This window comes from Gallinula chloropus (assembly GCF_964237585.1).
Source record: "Gallinula chloropus genome assembly, chromosome: 10".
Lineage (NCBI taxonomy): Eukaryota > Metazoa > Chordata > Aves > Gruiformes > Rallidae > Gallinula > Gallinula chloropus.
The window spans coordinates 13,665,069-13,689,543 of record NC_140095.1 but is presented as its reverse complement, the minus strand read 5'-3'; the positions used below and the strand labels follow the sequence as shown (position 1 = coordinate 13,689,543).

The 24,475-nt window shown below is 56.9% G+C and overlaps 1 protein-coding gene across 2 annotated transcripts in view; it reads left to right on the top strand.

The window, feature by feature from the left end:
• The window catches only part of CAMK2A (calcium/calmodulin dependent protein kinase II alpha), a gene marked incomplete at both ends in the record, with an annotated part of 29,745 nt that extends 13,959 nt beyond the window's left edge, over positions 1-15,786 (top strand). Inside the window, 13 exons of one of the 2 annotated variants that reach the window (XM_084268395.1) lie at positions 1,262-1,334; positions 1,704-1,806; positions 2,302-2,385; positions 2,998-3,092; positions 3,508-3,630; positions 4,392-4,475; positions 5,824-5,866; positions 7,641-7,681; positions 11,754-11,786; positions 12,887-12,935; positions 14,214-14,289; positions 15,080-15,174; positions 15,554-15,786. In XM_084268395.1, coding sequence (XP_084124521.1) covers positions 1,262-1,334; positions 1,704-1,806; positions 2,302-2,385; positions 2,998-3,092; positions 3,508-3,630; positions 4,392-4,475; positions 5,824-5,866; positions 7,641-7,681; positions 11,754-11,786; positions 12,887-12,935; positions 14,214-14,289; positions 15,080-15,174; positions 15,554-15,786 — 1,132 coding nt within the window. The remainder of the gene's footprint in view (positions 1-1,261; positions 1,335-1,703; positions 1,807-2,301; positions 2,386-2,997; positions 3,093-3,507; positions 3,631-4,391; positions 4,476-5,823; positions 5,867-7,640; positions 7,682-11,753; positions 11,787-12,886; positions 12,936-14,213; positions 14,290-15,079; positions 15,175-15,553) is intronic. The other variant, XM_084268396.1, reaches the window with a different exon arrangement.
• Positions 15,787-24,475: the final 8,689 nt, after the last annotated feature.

The following is a 24,475-nucleotide window of genomic DNA, read 5'->3' as shown; positions in this document are numbered from 1 at the left end:
TTTTTAACTCAGCTTCTGTGCCAAGAAATGTGTGTGTGTTACCGCAGGGCTGGTTTCCCACCTCAAACCAGGCAGCTGGCAGCCATGGCTCACAGCATCCTCCTGTCCCCCGCCTGTGGCACAGCCCACGCTGACCTGTAAAGGAGCAAGGCATCAGGGCTCTCTCGATGGGGGACAGTGGGGGTCCCCAGGCTGGCAATGGGGGACAGTGGGGGTCCCCAGGCTGGTGGGGAGGAAGCCTGGCATCAGGGTGGTGGCCCAGCCAGGAGCGTGATAGCCCAGACACCCATCAGTCCTGTCCCCTTGCAGCTGCATTACAGCTATTCACAGCTATTTCTCTGGCGTTTACCACTTGAGAGCACTGAGGAGTAGCAGTCAAGACAGGCTGGGTGGGAGGACATGCTGGAGCTCTGCTCCCTCCCACCCTCCCGCTGACAGGTACCTTGCTGCAGAGGGATGGGCTGGGTACCATTACAGCCACTCCTTTGGTCCTTGCAGCTCAGCCAGGGGATTAGCACCACTTCATTGAAGGGAGATGACCTGGCTCTCTCCAGATAGCCCTGTGCCTCTTGTCTTTGCCCTTGTGTGTGAGGCACAGCCCATCCAAATATCCAAGGGGATGGTAAGCTCTATGCTACCTCTGTCTGCAGGGAAATATCCCTTATTTCTGAGCAGAAAGCAATCTCCTTTAACAGGCAGCTCCCACTGAATCCACTTAACAGCCCGTCTACTTATTAGTGACATCCAAATACAATGAAATACATGTAAATAAAGACCTTCTGCCTTGTAGACAGCTCGCTTGGACAGAAGTGATCATCGCCTCAGTCTCTCTCCCTTCCCCTCTCAGGCGTGCAGCAGAGCTGGGGTTTGATGGGCTAGATACAAAGCAGACACAGGAAGAGGCAGCCAGGGAAATGGGCTGAGGCTCTATGTCTGCTCTGCCTGGGTTTGGACACCAAATCTGGGCTGGGACTGGGACCCCACCGCTGGTCTCCAGCTCCCCACCCAGTGTTGCTTCTCTACGGGTGCCACATGGGCTCTGCAGTAGCTCCCGTGCTCCCGCTCGCTGGTGCTGGGTGAAGAGCAGCTCTGGTGTGGTCTTGCTGCTGTGTGTGGCTCTGGGTGGAGGGGGATGCTGAGGTGTGCTGCAGAGCTGCTGGTGGGAAGCTGGATGGGGAGAGGGACAGGAGGGATGGGATGGGATGCAGCCAAGTAGAAGTGTCTAAGTAAACACTTCCATGTTTTCTCCTCTCCCCCACAGCCACTGCATCCAGCAGATCCTGGAGGCTGTCCTGCACTGCCACCAGATGGGGGTGGTCCACCGGGATCTCAAGGTAGGAACTGCAGGGGAAGGGCTCATAGGAGGATGTGGGGCAATGCCAAACCCTGTGTGTGGAGCAATGTCCAAGGTCCTCCTGGGCATCTGAAACACAGTAGGGAGGAACACCATGTAGGGCTTGTGGGAAGCCACAGAGCAAAGACCAGTTGTAGGCAGAAAGCAGCACAAGGGGGAGTGGGTAGAAACGTCCTTGTAGTCCATGGTCCTTTAAAAATCTGTGGATGCTGTAACACGCAGCAGAACAAACTGGCTGGGCAGCATGTCTGGACCCCTGACCCCCCACCCCTCTGCACCAAGACAGCAGAGCCCTTGTGGGGCCAGGGGGCAGGATTTGCTCCTCTTCAATCCCTGTCTCCTCCTGCAGCCCGAGAACCTGCTGCTGGCATCCAAGCTGAAGGGTGCTGCTGTCAAGCTGGCTGACTTTGGCCTTGCTATCGAGGTGGAGGGGGACCAGCAAGCGTGGTTTGGTGAGTAGGACTGGCTGGAGGTGGGGTGTCCTCCAGCCCTCATTGGTGTGTCTGGCTGGGGGAGGCCCAGGAGGGACACACATCCCCCGGACCTGGACCCTAGGCTGTGATAGGACCCTGGCAGCATCAGCCTGGGAGGCATGGGGGATGAGCAGGAGTTCAATGGCTCCAGCTGTGCTGCTGGAAACACCCAGTATTGATCCAGGACATGGGCAAACAGCTCTGCAGGGACTCAGTGAGTCACCAAGATGTCCTGGTGAGACAGATTAGCCTAGGGAAGGAAAGTCTTGTCCAAGTGCTAGAGGTGTATGCCAGAGCACCCCAGCCTGCTGCTCTGTCCTGGAGTTTGGCTGCAGTCGCTGGATGTTGCTGATTGCTCTGCTCTCAGGAGCTGCAGTGGTTTCTGGAGGGAGGGTACCTGTCCCCCTGGCTCAGCATGTGCCAGGGCCTTGGTGATCTGTGTGGGGATGGGAGCTGATGGTCTGTCTGTCCCAGGTTTCGCTGGCACCCCAGGATACCTCTCCCCTGAGGTGCTTCGCAAGGACCCCTACGGCAAAGCTGTGGACCTGTGGGCTTGCGGTAGGTCAGAGGGGGCTGAGATGCTGGGGGCAGGGGCTGGGATGGGCTGTGGGGGGTGAGGCAGGCTGTTGCTAGACACACCTTGGGGAGGTGAGGCAGGAGGATTTACCCCAGAGGTGGCACCTTTCCCTGGGCTGTCCCTGGAGCAGCCCCCTGTCCCAGTGCAGTGGCACCTGTCCCTGCCAGATCAACCTCCTTGCTACACACCCAGCCCCCCAGGCAGGGGAGGTGGGTCTCTCTGGCCTTGTGGTGTCCTTGGAGTCAGGCAGTGCCTCTGTGCAGCTGCAGCCATGAAGGAGCCTTCTTCACCCATGATGGGGAGGAGGCATTGTCCAGCCTGTCCAGGCCACCCAGTTTGAGGTTGTGCACTGTGGCTGCCAGAGCCACGTGTCTGGATCAGCCACATACATCCCCAGCTGCTGAGCACATCAACATGGAGCTGGACCCACCAGCGAGGCGTTTGCTTTTTAACCAGGGAGCAAATCCTCCCATTTCCCTCATGCCTCAGTTTCTCTGCCTGAGGTGGGCCAGTCCCCAGGCTGAGTCTGCTCATACCTCCAGCAGTGAGCTCTCTCCCACTGATCCCACATCCCTTTTACCTCTCCTGTGCAGGTGTCATCCTCTACATCCTCCTGGTTGGGTACCCACCCTTTTGGGATGAAGACCAGCACCGACTGTACCAGCAGATTAAGGCTGGGGCTTATGATGTGAGTGGGTTTGTCTTGTTCCTCCCTCTCATGGTCTCCCCTCTGTCTTGCTGTCCTCTTGCTGCAGCCTGATGCTCCAGAAGAGCAACCAGGATAAATTCAGATAGATGGGAGAGAGTTTCTTTGCTCTGGTCACAGACGGTTGGCCAAGCTGCCATGCCTTGGTGCACATGCTGTCACATTTCACGTCCACTTTGCAGGACAGATAAGTCTTGTCCTAAGCCTTTCACCTTTCTTCCTGCACCCCTGCTCACCAGTTTCCTAGCTGGCAGCTCTTTCTAGCTGCTGTTGTGTCTCCAACCTGTCCCACGGCCAGGAACAAAGGGTCGCAAGAGAACCAACCCAAGTGCAAAGGGGCTTCTGCTCCTTCCATTGCTCCCTGCCAGTTCTCACCCTGGCTCCTTTGCTTTGGCAGTTCCCCTCCCCTGAGTGGGACACGGTCACTCCTGAGGCGAAAGATCTCATCAACAAGATGTTGACCATAAACCCGTCGAAGCGCATCACGGCAGCAGAGGCTCTGAAGCACCCCTGGATATCGGTGAGCTGGGTGGCACTCACTGGTTGGGGTTGAAGGTCTGGGGGTGGAGGGGTGTGGGGGAAGCCCTCACTGGGCAGCAGGTGTTACCGAACACGCTGCCCAGCTCTTTTCTCCATCCTGGGGAGATGCTTTCCTGGCATGGTTCCTCCCAGTGCTCTCAGAGCAGCCTTTTTCCTGAGGCTCCACAGAGAAAAGCACAGAGTGTGAATGCAAACAGCATGTCCTGGGGAGCTGGTGATGGGAGGGACACGTGTGCCCAGCCTTGGTGGTGACAGACTGGTTTCTTGGTGTCATGCCGCACCACAGCAGCTATAGCTCAGGGGTGGTGTGACCAGGCTTGTGTTTATCCAGCCAGCCAGCCATCAGGAATCCTGCCACCCCCACCTTGTTGCATCCTTCTGCTCTGGCTGCTGGGTCTCATTGTGAGTCAGCTCTTAAAGGCAGGAAGAGTCCAGGGGCTTAGTCCCAGAGCCCCACACCACGTGCAAACCCTGAGCACATTGCTAGATGTGCCTGGTTGCTGAGGGAGTTAACTCAGGGTGCAGGCAGCTCTCCCTACACCCCCCTGCCACTGCTGGAGCGGATCCTGCTGACTCCAGACCAGCCATCTCCCACAGCCTATTAAAGCTTCATCTGCTGCAGGCAGCTCTGGCCCACGCCTTGGCTGCAGGAGACCTCACACTTGTGTGTGCATGAGAGTGGGGCTGGGGGAGTCTCTTCCCCCTCAGCACCCTCTCTGAGGCAGATCTCTCTCCTCCCAGCACCGTGCCACCGTGGCCTCATGCATGCACAGGCAGGAGACAGTGGACTGTCTGAAGAAGTTCAATGCCCGGAGGAAGCTGAAGGTAACTCTCATTGTCTCCAAGGTGGCTGCAAAATGCATGATGAGGTCGTTTGGGAGTTTGTTCCCTGAGTGGGAAAGGACGGGGTGGTGTCTCTGCATCAGTGGTTTGGGACATTTGGGGATCCCTGTTATGAAGAAGGGAAAAGAGAGGGAGGGTGGCTGCAGCTGGCTGGGGTTCCCAAGTGCTTAGGGGAAAGCTGTGGTGAAGGAAAGCCCTGTGTCACCCAGCTGCCCTGGACAGAGAGGACTTTCCCATTGGGATCAGAGTAAAGAAAGCTCCTCTTTGGGTCAGGACGTGGATCTGAGAGGTGCAGTGAACCCCTTTGCCTGATGACCAAGCCACTCTGCAGCTAAGCAGCAAAGTCATCCATAGACAGACAAAACCCTCTGTGCACCCACACCAGCACCCCCACAGGCTCAGATGCTGCCGTGTGCCACAGCCTGTACCCCCTGAAATCACCATCTCCCCAACTTCTCCGTTGGGACCTGAAGCACCAACCCAAAACACCCACCTCCTGGCTGCTGCTCAGCCCTGGCCAGCAGCACCATGTGGAAAACAGGCTCTGGAAATCACAGCGTCTCCTCTGGAGCCGGAGATGCAGAAGGGGATCATGGAGCTGATCTGTGCCCCAGTCAGACCCATCAGCACTCCTGGCCTGGATGCGATGTGGCACAGAGCAGTACAGCTGCAGGCTGCTAACAAGATTAGCAAGAAAAGAAAGTGGCTATAAACTATTATTACTTTTCAGCTAGACAAGTAATCAAATTAGTTCAGGCACACACTTCAAAATAGTGATCCATTACCGTAAGCAATTAGTCCAGAGTAATCTCATTACACGCTGAGCAACTAGTTAGTAGAGTCAGCTGGAAAAGGGGAAGCATTTCTGGGGATGATGTTTTGTGGTGGTGAGCTTTGTGTGGCTCCCATGAACAATCCCTGCCCCGCTGCTCCCAGGGGGAATGGCTTTAATTGCAATTAAATCTGGTTCTGCTCCCCGTGGCTCCCCGTGCTGCCAGCTGCTGGCTCTGGTCATGGAGTCGTGCTACATCTAGGGCAGGGCAGAGCCAGGCTGAAATGCACCCTGGGGATATTTAATACCCCTTTAATCTTGGAGGGAAAGCAGTTTGGGAGAATGCAACCCAACGCCTTGGCCACGATACGGAGTTGGGTACCAAGGGCTGCTTTTGATGACAGGAGGACATCGGCCTGTGGGCTGGTTTCCTTCCAGTAAGGTGGCTGAGGGACACATGACAAGCAGGGCTTTCCTCTCTCAGGGCTGGTGGAAGCATCAGGGGTGTGGGGGGCTGGGCCCAGCATGCCCCTTTCTTCTGCCTTCTGTGTCTTTCAGGGAGCCATCCTCACCACCATGCTGGCCACCAGGAACTTCTCCGGTAGGTGCCATCTCTGGGGCTCGTCTTCTTACAGGGCTCCCAGGACAAACCCCTCTGGTCCCTGGAGAGCCACCTTTGCCTTGGGTGTCACTGAGGCAGAGGTCGCAGCCTGGTGCCTCTGGGGATGCATGGCATGGGTTGTGTCCAGGCCAGATCAGCTGGGAGCTCTGGGCTGGCTGCTGGCTTAGGATGCAGGAGAAAAGGTGTCTGGGTGAGATCCCCAGAGGTTTAGGCTTAGGGTCTATATATGTCCCCCCATCTGGTTTGTGCTGGGGTAGGGATATGGGTGCTGGGGACTCAAGGCAGCTGTTCTTGTATCCTCCTGGTTATGTTTGTAGCAGGAAGAGAATCCTCTGTACTGGGAAAGTGTCAAAAAGGTCCCTGGGTACCACTGCAGCCAGATGGCATCAGGTTCCCTTGGGTCCCTCTCTGGGCAGGAGACTGCTGGTCCTGCAGAGCCACTCACTCTCCTTCTGCCTCCCTGTGTCCTGAGGGATGCACGGGAACGGGGATGGAGCCTGGCAACCCAACCTGTGCACCGTGCACCAGGAGAGCTCTCTGTGCAGCCACAAGCCCCCCTGTCCCCTCTGGGGACACCCTGCTGCCTCAGAGCAAGCTGTGCAACTGGGATTTCGCAGGCAGGGATCAGAGGCACCTTCCCAGGCACCGCACCGGAAAGGAGCCAGGCAACTGCAGAGCCCATCCTCTCACTGTCATCTCCATCCCTCCCCAGAGGGTTGTAGCACCACCTGGCAGAGGTGTTGCAGTGTGGGACAAGCCAGCAAAGCCTGGCCCAACGGCTGAGCAGGCTGGTGGCAGCTGTTTGGTGTTAGAGAGGTGTTTTGGGGTGCTTTCCCAAGGCACCCCGGGAGTCAGATGTAGCAGTGGGGAGATGGGGGGCTGCTAGCCCAGCCAGGTGCGGGGGAGAGGGCTGTGGTGGGGGTTGGTATCTGCATGTGTTGGGGGGCGGGGGGGGGGGATTGTGCTGACACTTATAGCATTTGTGGGCAGCGTGTGGCGGCTGGAGGAGTCCAACAGCTGGGAGGATCCGGTGTCAGGCCCCGCGCCGGGAGACGCGGTGGACACGGAGCATCAAAGGGCAGGAAACTCAAAAGCATCTCTTGTAGTGCTGCCCATCCCACGCACAGCCCAGGGGCTCGCCCACCCCCCCCAACCCCTGTCCCAGAGCACAGCGGGACGGGTGGGCAATGGGGCTGAGCCCTACCGATCCCACCCCGCTCCGGGAGTGCAGTGGGAGGGGGGGGTGGCTTGTGGAGCCCCGGGGGGCTGGGGCAGTGCCGGCAGCTGTAGGTGGGCACTGGGGAAGGCGCCTGCTTTTCATCATTGTCAGAATGTGGGCTGCAGCTGTCGGGCCGGCGGGCCGGCAGCACATGATCCCGGCAGCATGGGGCTAAATTTAGAGGGCGGCAGGCGGGCCGCCCATTCCAGCGCGCTGTGCTCTGCTCCTGCACCCCCTGGCCGGAGCCCGCCTGCCGCCGGACAGCCCCGCCAGCCCCCTCCCAGCCGCCCTGAGGACTTGGTGTGACGTTAGGAGACGGGTCATGCTCCTGGCTGAGGGCTCTTGGCACAGGACGGGTCGGTGCCGGCGAGGTCCCCCCTGAGCTCCCGGGGGGTTGTTGGAGAGAGGACGAACTCCACCGGCCAGTCCCGCAGGGTCTCGCTGCTCTGCTGCTCGGCACCATGCTGCTGATCCTGGGTCTCCTGGTCTTGGTGCCCTGCCTGGCCCTCCTAACCTCCTTCCTCCTCTCTCCAGGAGGCAAAAGTGGTGGCAACAAGAAGAATGACGGCGTGAAGGTAAGCCTGCTCTCCACCACCCTCTCCTGCCTGCTCCTCTGCTGCTGGGATGGCGGTGGGGGTCTCTGTGCCGTGCCAGTGGTCCCTGTGACGCCCTATGCTTTAAAGGGCAGCTGTTGGCCTGGCTGTCCTGGTGTCCCCCCATGCCACCGGCTCAGCTCCTGCCAGTTCAGGCAGCACAGAGGAGGTTTTGGAGCATGGCAAGCGAGGGGAGCAGGCTGCTGCTGGAGTGGGGGGTGTGGGGAATTTGCTTGCCTGCCAAATGTGCTCACCCCTTGCTGCCCCCAGGGATGGGGAGAGGCTGGACTGGGAATGGGGATGGGGAGGCAGCTTTGCAGCCTCAAGCCATGGCTTCAGCCTGGCAGTGGCCACCCAGCGGGATGGGCAGACACATCCCCTGCTCACCCTGGCATGTGTACTGCTGCAATGGGGTCTGTGGTTGGTGGGGCTGGGCTGTACCCCCCAACTCCTGTCACATCCTGTCCCCAAGGGCTGGCGAGCTGCAGGGTGGCACGTGCACACTTGAACCCTCTCAGCAGCACTGCCATCCCCCCATGCCCAGCGCAGATGGAGCAAATGAACTGGGTGACACTTCACAGAGCAAATTGTTTGGTGATGCTCTAAAAACAAGCTGGTGCTTAGTGGACACCATGTTTCTTGGGCTGAAGAGCCCTCAGGTTCATCTGCCCTTCCACAGAGGGCCCACAGCTCTTCTCTGGGACAGTGTGGCTCCTAGAAGCAGCAGAATTCTGCTGCTGAGCTGCTGCTTCTGCTGGTATGAAGATGTGGTGGTTAGTGAGCTCTGTTATCCTGCTGCTGGAAGGAATGGCCCATGTGAGGGCTTTTTCCCTCCTTACCCGTTCTCTTCATGAATGTAAGTGGCAGGGGAGAGCTGGCGTGATGACATCCCTACCACAGGGCAGGGGTGCAAGGTGGCAGGCAGAGCTTTGGGGGCCTGGCTGCAGCAGCACGGCCGCTGCTCTTCCTCCGTCCTGCTTGTGGACAGCCAGCTGTTGGGCTGTGAGGAGCACAGGGTTTTGGGAGAGCTGAACCCTCAGCTGGCTGCTTCTCTTCTCAGTCTGAATGGTCAGTGGAGCCAGTGGTCTGGGAATGGCTCATCTTCTCCCGTTCCTTCCGGACCCAGCAGCTGGGACAGGCCAAGCCTGCAAGGTTTGGGACTGTGCACATCCCCCTCCAAACCTGGGCTCAGCTCCACAACAGACCATTATGGCCATGCAGCATTGTTTGCAACATGAAGCTGATGGCCTGCATTGCTATGAGAGGACGTTGCTTTGGGCCATGGCATCAGGATATCACGTGGCTTCCAGGACAGGATTGCTAGTTTTGGACAACAGTGCTGGCACAGAGGGGACAGGTCCCATGGGAGGCACAGCAACCCATCCACCAACCACTGCTGGCCTGTCCTCTGCTGCTCTCAGGTCCTGGCTACTTCTGGGAGTCACGTGAGAAGTGACACCACAGGTAGAGCTGATCTCATGTGGGTTGCTGGAGCACAGGTGAGATGAGGTTTTTAAGCTGTAAAAGGAGAGATTGGAGGATGGAGAGGCTTCACCTGGCAGGGTCCTGAGTCTAGTTTTCCAGTAGAAAAGGACAGCCTTGAATTTCATCTCTAGCATCAGAGATGGTGTGGTGATAGAACATCTGCCAGCCCAACTTGGTCTTTAAATTAGCTTGATGCTAGGCAGATGTTACCCTGGGAAGAGGGACGCTGGCTGTCATGGTGAAATAGCCACTTTGAGTGAACAACCTTCCAGCCCGTCACTGAAACTCAGCAAGGAGGGTCTGGTTTCAGAGACGTGTCAGAGAGACTGGTTTGTATCCCCAATCTTCAGTGTCTTGATGGTGAGCAGGGACCACAGCGAGTGAGGCTTCATCCTGAGTGCAGCCTACCAGCCAGCACCTGGCTCAAGAGGCTGTACAAGCTCTGGAAAATTAGTTTGGCTTTTACTGCCCCCTTTCCAACAAGCAGAGGTGAGACAGCCTGGCTAGATGGCCAGGAAGGTAGAGGAGGAGAAGACAAAGTAGAAGAAGGCTCATTCCCAACAAGTTGCTGGCATTGGCCACCTTCAGCATTACCATTCCCACCTCTCATTTCCAGGTTCAGCCTGGGGGCATGTGCAGTGTAGCCCCCCCCAGGGGCACAGGAAGGTTGGATGCTCCGGGTGGAGCTTTAATGGCCCCCCATGGGCTGCTGGCAGATATCAGGGCATTGCTGGGCAGTGTTCATTTCTTTCCATCTTGCTGGAAAAGCAAGGCAGGGACCTGGAAAACTGCCCTGGGCGGGTGGGAAGGTGGGATGGAAACAGTCCTGCCTGCTCAGAGCAGGGCTCTAGGTCAGGCCACGTGGTGTGGTTCCTTTTTGGATGAGTTGGGTCCCCAGTCTGGGGAAACCTGCTGGAGTGACCGTCCCCATGAGAGCAGGCAGGTCGCACATGGCCACCCCTGCCCTTCCTACCCAAAGCTACGCAGGAGGGCGGCAGGAGGCTGGTGCTGTCCTTCAGCCTGCCCCCACAGCCCTCCAGCACCAGGATGGTGCCAGCCCAGGCTCAGAGGGCTTGAAACTCACCGTCCTGAGGAAGATCCTCCCCTACTAAAAACATTCACTGGACCAAAAATCCCCTTGCGACCCCTGCTCTGGGGTCTGTGGGAGGTCTTGTGGGCCCAGCAGCTATGATACCTTCACTGCCCTGTGTAGTGTCACATCTCGTCACATTGTAAACTAATTAAATCACTGCCCCATGTTGCATCCTGTCCCGTCCTAAATTAATGAGCTCACTGCCCCGTGTTGCATCCTGTTACTGTATGTCCAGACTCGACGCGGTCACTGCTTTGTGTTGCATTCTGTTGCGTCTGAAACTTCTGCAGTTTACTGCCCCGTGTCGTGTCCTTGGGTAGCAGAAGCCCTTCCTGCAGACAGCCCAGCTCTGGCAGCTCCATTTCCCATGAGGTTCCTTCCGAAATACCACCGCTCCTCTGCCCTTTAGGCCATCTGTTGTTTCGGGGAAGGAGAGGCAAGCGTTACAGTAGGACCTAGTGAGGGAGTGGGAGCTGCACGGGGTGAGGGGGGAACTCAGTGATGATGCTGGTGGGAGCCACCTAGGATGTGAAAGGAGCAATAGGGAGGAATGGATGTTGGCAGTCTTCACGCTGCGGCCTACCCACGCACCCTAACGGGTCGCTCCGTGGATTTCTCCCAAGGGATTTGCACCCTCTGTGCTGCTTTTCCCTCTTCAGGGAAGGGCATGAGGCCAGTGTAAGCATCCCTCTGTCTCCTGGCTAGGTTAAAGATGGAGATGAGGAGCAAAGCACAGCCAGGAAGAGAGTCCAGAAGCAGTTTGGGATTGCAAGCAGATGCGTGGCTATGGGGTCATCCAACCCAAAAGCCTCCAAGCCTAGTGGGTAGTGCTCAGGGCTGGAGAGGAGTATGTGCATGTGTAAGGTCTTCTCTTTGGAGGAGGATTGTCCCAGTTCAAAGCACTGGAGCCATGCTCAGGACAGCTTCCCACACGGTGTGGCTGCCTTGTGGGGTGAGTAGCAGTAGCCAGCTTAGCACTGGTCTAGGTCCAAGGCTAACTGGGTGTCTCCACACCAGTCAGCAGCATGAACAGATGCACTCAGGACAGCTCTGGAGTCACCATGGTGTTAGCACCGGGCGTAGGGCTGTGCAGGTGGTGGAGCTGCCTTAGCTTTTCAGCATCCCACTCCTGTTCCTGTGTGCTGGCTGGCCTGGTCACAGAGCCCATCGGAGTGGCCATCGGCTCCTAGGGGACTCCCTTTGGGACTAGCCAGGTCCTTGGGATGAGCGACACCAAAGATTGTGGCAGGTCAGGAGAGAAAGGTGCCGGCAGGAAGACGGGGAGGGAGCTGGCATGGCACCACCTGAGCCAGCAGCACGTCTCTACAGGAGCCCAAGGTTGCCCCACCGTGCCTTTCGTTTGTCCCTCCGTGAGGACCACGAAGGGCAGCTCAGGAGCTGCTGCCTTTCACGTGCCACTCTGCCTTTCTCACTCTGTGTCTCTTCCTGTTCCATCTCTTCTCCTTGTTTTTCCAGAAAAGAAAGTCCAGTTCCAGCGTTCAGTTAATGGTGAGTGTCCTTCGTCTTCCTCAATGCCGATATCGCTGGGCCTCTCCACATGTTCCAGCTTCCCCCATTTTTTGGAAAAGTTACCTCGGGGTAGGGAAGAAGGGACACCGGGGTTGGAGGGAACATCCTCAAAGCCGTATCACCCACAAACCCCATTAACAGGGTTGGTGCAGGCACTTTGCTGGCCACCAGCTGGTGGGAAGCCAGCCCTGGTTCTTGCTGATGGGTTCTCATGCCGTTTCTCCCAGTTCTCCTGACTCAGGTCTGCAGGCTGCATCGGTCCAAGGAGCCTTGGAGAAACACCTTCCATGCCTCTGCGGGGACTGTATGGTCATGGGACACCTTGCCAACCTACATCGGGGTATTATGGGTAATACATAAGCAAGGCTCTGCTGGGAAGAGCTAGCAGAGCCATTGCTCTAGCTCCGCTAGCAGAGTTGCCTTGATGGGGCTCCTGGAGAGAGACGGGGGGGTCAGTACCCCCCCTCCCCTCAAAAAAAAAATCTATGTAGTGCTCAGCTGTTTCTTGAAAGAGCTGTGTCTCAGCCTTCGGTGGTCCATGTGGGTCTTGGAAGCACTCTGTTTTATTGTACATTTCTCTCCCTACTCTGCGGTCAGTGTGGTCTCTCTCACTCCTGCACAGTCCCCTCTTTCTCATCCCAGCTCCTCCTCGCTGTTTAATTTGTACATCTCTCTCTTTATCGTACAGTCAACATGGTGTCTTCCACCCTTGCACAGCCCCGCTCCCTGCCCCCTCCTGCAACGCTCCTAGGAACCCACCAAACCCCCCTGGACCTGCCCCGTCTCTGTCCCCACAGGCGTCGGTAGGAAAGGCAGCGCCGTTCCTACGAGACCCTCCACAGCCCAGCTCTTGTGCCCTTGGCTACAAGGAGTGGAGGTCAGGGAGGGCTCTGCCAGCGCTGCCCTAGAGCTGTGGTTGAGGACGGGTTGGACCTGCCGGTGTTTTCCTTGGTTGCTGTCCGTTGGCACAGTCGAGCGCTGTGGGGTCGGACTCGGGGGGCTGTGGAACACACGAGCTCCGCCTGGCGCGGGGAGAAGACCCCTCTCACCACCCTGTCTCCTCTCTGTTCTTTGCTCAGGAATCATCAGAGAGCACCAACACGACCATCGAGGACGAAGACACCAAAGGTACCAGCTGGGGCACGTGGGAGGGCTGGCAAGCTGTTTTGGAGGGGTGTCGTTAAGTCTGGCCACCCTTAATGAGATACTGGCTGAGGTGAAACCCACCACCCTTGAGCTGCCTCAGGCCCTTCAGAAGTTGCTTTAACTCTGTAGGTGGTTTCACTGCTGGGTTGCTGCCATGAGCAGCTAGGGCACTGCTGACAAGGATGGGGGGGGGGGATCCCAAAAGCAGGGATGTTCCCTGGAAGCAGGCAGAGGAGTGGCAGAAGTCTTCAGGGATAGCAGCCTGGCCACCAGCTCCTCCAAATAAAACAGCCCTTAGGGAAAAGCCTCCAGGGGAAATCCCTGCCTGCCTCCCACCTGCCAGAGCCAGCTTTCTAAGAATAACTCAGGGAATAATTCATGGGTGTTAATTTGTAAAGTCTCTGGATGAAGTGACTTCAGCAGAAAGCAAGATGGACTTTGGCTGATGTGAGAGTTGGGGGGACGCTTGTCCTCCCAGGGCAGGGCTCCCTGAGAGCGGGTGTGGAGGCAGGCAGTGCCTGGGAGGTGATGGGGGTCCCTCTCCTCCTTTCTGAACACCTCTCAGGAATGTGTTCCCTCTCCTTTCATTAGCCACAGTACAAGAAATAATTAATTTGGGCATGATGCTGATTTGCATCTGAAGCAAAGCCTTGTTGACAGCTGGGGGTTACCTCCCATGGCTCTTCCCACACCTCTGGGAGCAAAACCCGGTCTTGAAGCCCTGTCTCTTCCCAGCTGAACCCTGGGGTTCTCCAGCAGCAGCAGCACAGTGCTGTCCCATTCATGGGGTCCCTCCTTGTGTCTCCTGAGGTGGATGGCCAGACCACCCACCTATCCTCCCCCTCGCCAGCTGAGCCCATCTCCTCCTGTCTCAGAGGGAGGTAAGAGCATCCTTGGCCCAGACTGCCCTGGCTCCGGGTTCAAGTCTGAAGAATAACTTTGCAGCCAATGCCAGTCTGTGCCCCTCTTTCTGGCCAAGAACAGCTCACCACTCAGCGATTAATCCTTCTGCTCTCTAGGAAAATACAGGGGGTTTCAGTTTGGCACTGACTTTGGAGGTCTTTCCTCTCTGGGGACGAAGAGTCCTTCCCCACATCTCTCTCCCAAGCAGCTCTCCTGATTTTCCCCTGGACAGTTTCCAGTGGTCCCCAACATCCCACCAGCCATTTCTAATGAGGAAAAGGTGCCTCACTGATACTGAAACACCAGCACTTTGGGTTGGTTTCTCCTTTTATTTTCGTTTTCTTTTTAAACCAACAGTACGGAAGCAAGAGATCATTAAAGTCACAGAGCAGCTGATTGAAGCAATAAGCAACGGCGACTTTGAGTCCTACACGTGAGTGTGCCCAGTGTGGGTTTGGCCTGGGGCAGGGGCTCAGCCTCCCAGAGCTGGTCCCAGCACAGCCTGGGAGGTTTTTCTGCTGCTGAGGGCAGGGTGACCTGGCTGATGTGATAGTGGGGCATGGAGACCACCCAAGAGAAGCAAGAGACGTCATTTTCCAAACCTGGTGCTTCTCTCATGCTAAGCTGACCACACATCTCTGGCCTCATTACCACGGATGAGCCTATTTTCTGGTTTAGGAGAAAGATGAATAAGTGTAAATGTGATTTATGGTGGAAAAGGGAACATTGCATCCCTGGTATCCATTATATCCAGATCGCTGCAGGCTGCTTGGAAGCGTAACTGCTTTCTACTCGCTGAGCTGATGCTCTTCAGAGTACAGTTCTTCTGTGTCCAAGGCCTATTTAATTAGTGATTTCTGAGCGAGTGCAGGTCTTCATCCCTGCCTCAGAGGATCGCAGCGGGGATATTTTGACACAGAGCAGAGAATATGAGTTTTTCCCTGCTGCTTCTCTTACAAAGAGGTTTAATTGGAGATGGTGAATGACAAAGAATTCACCCTGCCTCACTGGGGTCCTAGCTGCAGCCGGTGGGCTGGAGGTAACGTGGGATGGGGTTCATGCAGGGTGCAGGGATGGGGTCAGAGTTCTGCTTGAATTGCTCCCTGGTGCAGAGACTTCTTGGTCTGGGGCTAAGGGGTGTCCCCCCAAGCATGAGCTGTTTGGGGTTTTGCAGAAGTGGTGAGATAACCTCTGCCTTTTCTCTCCCCTGCCTGCCTCCCCAGGAAGATGTGCGACCCTGGGATGACAGCCTTTGAGCCTGAGGCTCTGGGCAACCTCGTGGAAGGCCTGGATTTCCACCGATTCTACTTTGAAAACCGTAAGCAGCCCCCTTGCCTCCTGAGGGACCCTTCCCACCTCCCGTGGCCCCGCCTGTGTCTTAATCTCCACCAGCTTGCTGGAGAGAGGAGGGTAAAGATGGCTTTGGGAGCATCTCTGGCTGATCTGGAAGATGGCAGCAGGAGGTGAACCAAGCCTGTTAGGTCTGCTGGGGCCAGGCTGTACGCAGGGGAGATGTTTGTTTAGCTGCTTTCTAGGTGGACCCATCCTGAACCCACCCATGCAGCATTTACTCAGCCCCTCCAAGCAGAGAGCTTAACCCAAGAACCCCCCTTTCCCACGTTGCTGCCACCCTGGGCAAGAGCCACCCAAACTCCTTCCCTTGCCTAAAGCTGCCTGTACTTGTCCCCCCTCTCCAGTGTGGTCCCGGAACAGCAAGCCTGTGCACACAACCATCCTGAACCCCCACATCCACCTGATGGGGGATGAGTCTGCCTGTATCGCCTACATCCGCATCACGCAGTACGTGGACGCGGGAGGGATCCCCCGCACCGCCCAGTCTGAGGAGACCCGCATCTGGCACCGCCGGGATGGCAAATGGCAAATCGTCCACTTCCACAGATCCGGCGCGCCCTCCGTCCTACCGCAGTAAGCCCTGTGAGGCTCCAGGGATGGGGCTTTGGACGGGTGGGGGGTGGCAGGGGTGGGATTGGGGTATGGAGGGGTGAGGAGGGTGCAGGCAGAGAGGGGATGGTCACATTGAAATTGCAAAGCTGGTGGGATGCTGCCCTGAGGATCCCCAGTGGGGAGGAGATGTGAGTGGCGATGGGAGGAGAGATGCTCTGCCCAAGGGATGGTGGAACCAAACTCCTCCCTTTCCCGGTCTGTGTTTTGCAGCTGAAGCGCGGTCCTGCCCGTGTCGGGTTTGTCACTGACTGACTACCAAGGGGACACCCCCTCCGACATCTTCACCTACGGGACTTTGGCTGTTGGCTCTGCTGCTTGGTTCCCGCTGGAACAACCCCTCGCTTCTCACCGCACACACGCAACGGCCCTGCCGGTGCCGCGCAAGCATCCTATTGAAACCCCCCTCAACCTTGCCAGGGCTGTGGCACTGGGCCCCCTTCCTCTGCATGAACCAAGAAAAGAGACACCATGAACCTAAATCCGAGCATCTGGCCAGTGGGATGACACGTGCTGGGGTCAAGGCCTCTTCCTTTGGCTGCACGGGATCCCCCCACCACTACCCAGCACGTCTCCTGAATTGGGCTCGGACTCATCATCCACCTCCATCCCCACCTCTGCTGGGAACCCCCTCCTGAGGAAGAGGACGGGGGTGGGGGACGCAGTTTAGAGCCATTCTGTGCTGCACCCTCCCCATGCACCGGTGGATTTTGCTTTGCTGCTATCAAGGTCCCATCTGCTGCCGTGGCTCCTGCCTGCTCCTGACCTGAGCTCCCGCTTCCCAGCAGCCTTGGTGGGGGAACCACCATTTAAACCCTTCGCAAAGTCCGTTTCCACGTGTCCCTGGGCGAGGAGGGCAGTGTTTGGATGGGTGAGTAGAGGCTATCTGTTTATTTTCCCTTCCCAGGAGCAGAGGCCAGCTCCTTCCCAGCAGAGCAAGCAGGTTTGTGCCCTGGCTCTGGGCAGCTGCCGTGCCGAGAGGGATGCTCTCCCTCTTTCCTCCCTTCTCCTCTCGGAGCAGCGACTGGTGAAGCTGGGAGAGGAGAAGGGCGCCCGCTTCCCGGCCCCGTGTCGGCACAGCCGGGAGCGGGGACTCTCCGAGCCATGCCACGGCAGTAGCATCACTCCCACACCCCCTCCTCCCCACCCACACCCCGCAGCTTGGATCCTTTACTCCAGCCCACACCGAGCACCCACCACTACCCCTCACATGCAGCACCCAGCGCTCCCCCCAGAAACCTGGCTTGCAAGCTGGGATGGGGGTGGCCGATCTGGCCACCGATTTGGGGTGCAAACCTCTGTCACCCCCACGACTCCTTCCAGCGACGACAAGGAATGCAAGCTTTATAAAGTAACACAAACTGCAAAGTCTGGTCGTGCTTTGAAGAAAACAACCGAGCCTTTCGCTGTCTTCTCCTCTGAGCGCATGCCTTTTTATAGGGAAGAGGAAACAACCTCCTGTGTATTTCGTAACTTGATTTTGAGTATTTGCTGAAATGGATCTTTATGTAATAACTAGAAACATTCAACTGGTTAGGGCGGGGAGGGTGAGGGGGGTGTTATTTTTTGGGGGGCGGGAGGGGGTTCGCTGTTTTTCGTTGCGTTTACATTTGGAGAGGGGTTGCGCTGCCACGATGCTCCCACCAGGGGATGCGGCGGCTGCCAGCCCCAGCTCTGCGCCGCGGCAGCTCGTCCCATCCCATCTCGCAGCACCGGGTGGGCAAAGGCACCCACCTCCCTAGGGGCACCCCCTTCTTTTCCCCTCCCTGGGACACCTTCCTGCACCCCACGGCTCTTCCTGCAGGACAAACCCAGGTGGTGGCTCTTGGGGAGCCACCAGGACGTGGCTTTTAGGATAGAAGAGGTGGCCAGGAAGGGGAATTTTGGTCTCAACTCTCTTCCAGCAGGTTGAGGTCTGAGGGTGGGTATTTTTTTCTGGCAATTCTTCCGTTTCTTGTTCTCTTTTTCTCTGAGTGGAACCTCTTTGCTCGTGGATGTGAGACTCCTGCAGCCCTGCTGCCCCAGGGGACTTTCTAGCTGCACTCTCTTCATCTGCATGGCGTTTAACATTCTAGACGGTGTGTGTGTTGAAAAAAACAACCCAACCAACAAACTATCAAAGAAATGAGCAAAAAACCACGTGTTTTGGACATAAAAAAAAGAAAAAAAGGAAAAAAAAAAGAAAAAGGAAAAAAAAAAAAGGAACTGTTTTCTCTGTGTAAATTCTGAGTGTGTATTTTGCCTTTTCTGTGGTTTTGGATGCTTTGCTCTCTGTCCAGGCAGGGATGGCTGCTGCGTGAAACACAGCCACATCCTTGCAGACTGCAAAAATAGCTTTCCTACTGGGTTTTGGGTCAGAAATCCAAATTGCTGGGGCATGCACAGGCCCCCGAGAGATGTTTCGGCGTGCCCCGCCGTGCTGGCGGTGTGATAGCTGCTTACTGGCAGTGTGGGTAGGAGATGCCTTTTTTGGGGGGCAAATCGCACAGGTTCTCCCCAGGGTGCAAACCTGCGTCCCTGTGTCCTTGGTGGCCCTGCTTGGAGCTGCCCTGGCTTGTGAGAGATGGCCCCAAGGCAGGGAAATCCATGCAGGAAGAGGATTTGCTTTTCAAGTGGAGTTTGGGTGTTTTTACGGATCTGATTTTCTTCCTGTAGTCACGTAGTGCTGAAGGGGGGGTTGGTTTTGGGTCATTTTTAAAGGAAGGACTCAACTCTTTCACAGCTCTTTCTCTCTCTCCTTCTCCAGCCATGGTGAGGGTCTCATCCACCTCCTGATGCCCAGGCTCTCTGGTGTCAGGAGTATCTCTGGCGATGGGTATGGGATGCGTAAGGAAGGAGGAGGTGGCAGCAGGGAGGCTGTGGTGCAGATGTGATCTCAGCCTGGCTTTGGAGCTGCTGATAGCCGCAGGCCTCGGGTGGGCTGTGAGGGTGAAGCTGCTCCAGCAGCTGCTGCTGCTGGACAAAAGGTCAGACAGGGGGTCTGGTGGGGTTTTCTGGGATTGCTGGATGAGATGCTGGGGTAGATCCAATCTCTTTTCACTGGGAGCCCACTTTGGGCAGTTGCTGCTAGGGAGGAACATCTTGGTTTCCAGGGAGGCTTTGAGCGGTCTTCTTGGAGGTGGTTTCTCCTCTTTGAGGTCTATGTACTGTCATCTCTCCAGGGACAGGCTCCTCTGGAGGCAGCTGGATGTCCTTGCAACACCTAAAATGCTCCCGTTCCTTTCCAAGGGAAGCAGAGTCTGGGGTTTCAACTCCTTTCTAGTCTTCCAGTCAAGCTGAAGCCTGACCAAGGAAGACCCAACTTCCCAATCTGCCCACGTTGGCAGCATGAAGCACCTGCACTTTAGGGGTCTGTTCTGCCTGGTTTCTCTTCCCCACCTCACCCTGCTTCTCCAGAGCAGGTTCCTGTATCCCCAGAGCATCTCTGAGCAAGCACTGATAAACCACCACCCTTTCTTTTAGTAACCATGGTGAACAGCTTCTGTTTCTGTCTTCCTTCATATTTCCTGACTTCTCCTAAACTTCCAGGAAAACTAAAAAACCACAAACCCAAGCAAAAAACACCACTTAAAAAGTCACTAACTGCCACCATCCTTCTCTGGCACACAGAGCCAGGGATGCTGCCCTTACACCTGTACTCTTAAGCTGTTGGCACCATCTCTCACTATCATCATCCCAACAATCCCACCATAGTTCTGGGGATGACAAGGTCCAGAGCACGTTCCTACTAAGCAATAGGGATGAGGCCACCTTGTTGGGATGGAGTTCATCCCCCCGTGGACCACAGGGAATATCTGAGTGGAGTGCTTGCTGTGGTGGTCTCAGGCTCCCAGTTCCACAGGTGGACTTGGGAATCTCTTGTTTTCCTTTCCTGGCTGCCAGAGTCCAAGTCCAGCTGTGACATCATCATTTCTCAGGTCTTGCTAGTGTGGCCACTCTGGAAGAAGAAGAGGCCATCCCTGCGTCTCTGCTCTTTGCCAGAGGAGTGGACACTCTTCTCCTTACCCTGGCTAGGAACGGCCAGGAGAGCTGTCTTTTCCCTCCCCAAGTAAACACCCCATCCCCCAGGCACTGAACCCCCATCTGACCCAAAACCTGCCTTCCCCCACTTTGCCCCCCACAAGCTGATGCCTCCAGGGAGCCCCAGAGGTTGGAGCAGGCAGCAGCAGCCATCTGCCCACACTTTGAGCTCACGGTCTGCTCTGCAGCATCGCTGGTGAGGACCAGCAAAGAGCAGCACAGCCATGTAGCCTCGTGGACCAAGAGGTGTCTGTCAGCAGAAGATCCCATAGCCATCTCCTCTGATCCTCCCAGGAGCCGAGCTAGCCCTTCATCCCAACCCTCAGGACATCCCATGATGCAACCACCATCCTCCTGATAGCAGGGTAGAAACCTCACCATTACCCATTTCCAAAGGTGTAGGTCCCAGCTCACCCATTCCAAGGAAACCTAGATGAGAACAGGCTGTGGGAACATCAGAGGAGAGGCTGGTGGCCCTGCTGCCATCTGTCCCCCAAAAGCCACCCACCAGCTCCCTGCCCCCCCCTCCGGATCAATGTCTTTCTCACTTGCAGGTTGACAGGGAGTGGGAGAGGAGGAGGTTGGAGGGGGCTGTACTGAGCAGCTCCGTCCTTCTTTGGGTTGTTGTCCCTTTTTTCTAACTGTTGCACAATTTTAGGGCTTTTGTAACATTTTTTTGGACAAGCAGGGAAAACACAACAGTGGTTTGAGAAAAATGGAGATCGTTCTCTCTCTCTCTCTCTTATATATTATATATATAAAAAAATCCTATATACATACAGGAAATCTCTATGGAAATATTTATTTAAGATGATTGCAAAAAAAAAAAAAAGAGAATTATATTATAACTAAGAGTATACCAAGCTTTGTCACTTAAAAAATAATCAGGCCCCGGGGAGGGGTAGCTGCCTGTCCCCTTGTGTCTGTCAGTCTGTATGGTTGCAGCTGAAGCCTTTCTCTTTATCTTTTTGTAAGTGCACTCGGACTGTCGAGCGGTGTGACCGTGTTGGATTCAGTGGGAGCTTGATGGGGGGAGGGAGGGAGGGAAAAGGGGGGGAAAGGGATTGGTTTTGTTTCTTTTTCCTTTGTTTTTGGGGTTGTTTTTTTGTTTTTTTGGGGGGGAACCTGTGGCTGTGAACAGAATGATCACTGCTCAAATCAGATGCTCTATTTGGGGAGGGGTGGGGTGGTGGGGGGGGACACACACCGGGGTGGGTGTGGGAGGGAGGGCGAGTGTCAGTTTTATTCTTGGTGTTCAAGTGCAATAAATAGCTACCGACTTCTGAGCATGGAAACGGGTGATTCTCCCTCACTGCAGTGACTCAGGCTGTCTGCCACTGCCTCGTCCCTCCCTCACCACGCTCCTGTCCTCGAAAGCATCCAGGCTGGTTGGGCAGTGGGTGCTTTCCTCCTGCCTAAAGGATGCTGGGACCCTGGGTGATGCCTGCCCCTGGCCACCAGCACCCCTGGGGGTTCAGGAGAGCTTGGTGTCACCCCCAGACCTTGCTTTCCCCCACCCCAACCCATCCCTTTTCCCAGGGACAGAGCTCCAGGAGCTGCAGGTGGCTGGAGACCCCGTGAGCTGCCCGTGCCTGGCTGGGTGGTGGGGGCCGAGCTGTCCCCCTTGCCCGCTGGGCAGCAAGAAGAGTTTTGGGGGAGCTGGTGCTGCGGGGCACAGAATCCCTTGCCAAGCCAGGATGGGTTTGTGGGGGCTCCCAGGGGCAGCTGCCGGGCTCTGCCCATGCCGGTACCTTGGGGGATTGGGAGGCGGGGGGAGGCTGGGGACGGGCTGCGACCATCCCTGCCCTGCACACCCCTGTCCCAGTGCTGCTCGCCGGAGGGTGCCCCGGGGAGCGGCCCCCCCCCGCCCGCCCTGCCATGTGCCGCGGCACCGGCAGGTGTCAGCACCAACCCGCTCCTGCCGCCGCTCCCTTCCCTTCCCTTCCCTTCCCTTCCCTTCCCTTCCCTTCCCTTCCCTTCCCTTCCCTTCCCTTCCCTTCCCTTCCCTTCCCTTCCCTTCCCTTCCCTTCCCTTCCCTTCCCTTCCCTTCCCTTCCCTTCCCTTCCCTTCCCTTCCCTTCCCTTCCCGCGCACCCCCGGGACTGCCCCTGTGAGCCAGCCGCCCCCTCCCCACCCCTCATCCCACCCCAGCATCACAGGCTCTGCTGGAGGGTCTTCCCAGGAGAAGCCCGGGGGTCTCTCGGAGAGCAGAGGGGCTCGCTGGGAGGACAGAGCATCGGGAAGAGGTGGGGAGACCATCTCGGGGGCCACGGGGAGGGTGGCATCAGGCCCCTGCCCTGGCACCTCTGGCTCTTGGTTTCCCCTCCTCACCATCAGCTTTGTTCATCACCACATCCCCAGCACAGACACTGCTCCGTCTGTCCCGTTGCTCTGCAGCAGAACACCACCCATGGCAGCTGCCAAGGGAGAGCCCAGAGGATCCCGGGATTACAGCATGGATTTGGGGGCTGTGGCAGGACCCTGTGTGGGTAAGAAAAGGTCAGAGGCATACAGAGATGGGACCAGCTTGGTCAGCCCAAGGCTCCCCCACTTCCATGCTGCGGGAAGGCATCAGGTCCTCTGCTTGCTCTGGCACGTCGTGGCTGACAGCAGCATCACGAAACCCCTGAGTCCATCACCCGCTCCATCACACCATGCAGAGCCCTGTGTGTGCCCCTCCCAGGGCCAGCCCAGCCCGGGTACCCGGGCCAGCACCCACAGAGATGGCTGGGCAACACCATGACCTCCCGAGGCCTCCTGCTCAGTAAATAGTGTCAAGGTTAGAGCGAGGGATTCATTGGGGCTATAAATGTTTATGGCAGGGCCCTCCCCGCTCCCCAGCCGTCACAGCCTGAACTTTCCATCAGCGACACTTTTACAGCCAGCCTGTAATGATTAACCTGGGGGCAGCGGCTGGAGGTGCTTTGCAGCGTGGTCATGCTGCCAGAGCCCCACACGCCAAGAGAAGCTGGGGCTGGGGGGGACCCCCCCCCCGTCATCCCCACAGGCTGCAGCCACGGTGGGATACAGCAAGGAGAAGATGGAAAAGGAATTGCAAAGCTATTGGTGCTCCTGCAGGGAAAAGGAAGGGCAGAGATGGATTGGGTGGGAGCACAGCATCTCTGGGCATGGGGAGAAAAGTGCTGGAGCTGGCCCTATGGTCTCGGAGGGGCAAAGGCAATAATTAAATCCCTTCCACTGCAGGGAGGGGTTGTTACAGAGACCTGCAGCCTTATGCCAGGATTTACCCTGGAGTGTCAGCCCACAGGGCTGGACCCAGCTTTGTTAACCTGTGGGGTTAACAGCCCCATGCACCTGGGCCACCTGCATCATCTAAACATAAAGCCGAATTTATTTCCATTTATCCCGGGTTTTTGGCTTTTACCTGATCAGGGCAGAGGTTTGCAGGATAAAACCCAGGACGCCTGTGCCCCTGACCCTTGGGAGCTCCCCCTAGATGTGCCCTTCTTTCATGCTGAGAACCCCTCAAATAACCCACCCGGAGGCTGTGTCACACACTGCTTTTTAATGGTGAGCTGATGGTACATGGGAGAAGGCGCACACGACACCGGGGTGATGGGGACTGGCACCATCAGGTCCAAACAGCCCCATCCAGGAGCTCACTGGCATCCTCCAGGCCAGCAGTGTCGGCAGGAGGTGGGGGTCTGTGGGATGTGGGCCCTGGGCTGAGCTGCCCAAAAATCACACACAGGCACTGAGACCCATCCCTTTGCCTTTCACAGAATCGCAGAGTAACAGAACTGTAGGGGTTGGAAGGGACCTCCAGAGATCATTGAGTCCACCCCTGCCCACCCACCCCTCCCCCGCCTCACCAAAGCAGGATTCCTTAGGACAGCTTTTCCCTGCGACAAGCAGCTCCCAGGGCTAGGGACAGTCCTCAGACCCCTGAGGGGGGATAGACACAGGTCCTCCTTTGGCACTGGGTACAGCTGAAACCTGTCCTTGGTCTCCTGCACACATGGGGAACGCACACCAAGCCTCTTCCTTTGGCTGGCTCCAGTCCTGTCAGGCACCATGGGGCAGTGCTGCTTGGCCCACTGAGGTCCTTTGGGGATCTACAAGCTTGGAAAGGCCCAAGCTGCTTTGTTTATAAAGCTTTTTGTGTGTGTGTTTTTCCCCTTTTCCCCTTTAAATTGCTTTTAACTGATTAGCAGGACACTCAGTTGTTCTGGTTTTGATGGGGTACCTGGGTGTGAGAGGAGCAAAACGGCACACACCATCCTCAGGGCATGGAGGATATTCCAGTCCTTTCTCACACCTTTGTGGGTTATTGGAGTTAAATGCACATGAGCAGAGAACAGACCAACACAGAGGACCTCCTCCTCCCCACCTCCTGTAGCCCGAGCATCCCTGCAGCCCGAGCATCCCAGTGAGGGGAGGGCGAGGCTGGATCTGGGGTTGGGAGTGGGGCAGCCTGGACACTAGCACCAGACACCGTCACACGAACGCACGGACTCGTCACACAGCTTGCCACACTGAACACAAACACCTCGGGGGCACTGGGACAGCCAGCAGCTCTGTCCTGGCAGGGCCGGGGCAGCGGTGAGGAGGCCAGCAGGGCTGACCTCTCCTGCCTGCTCCCCAAAAGACATTCCCCCCACCCCCCGGCCCCTTGAG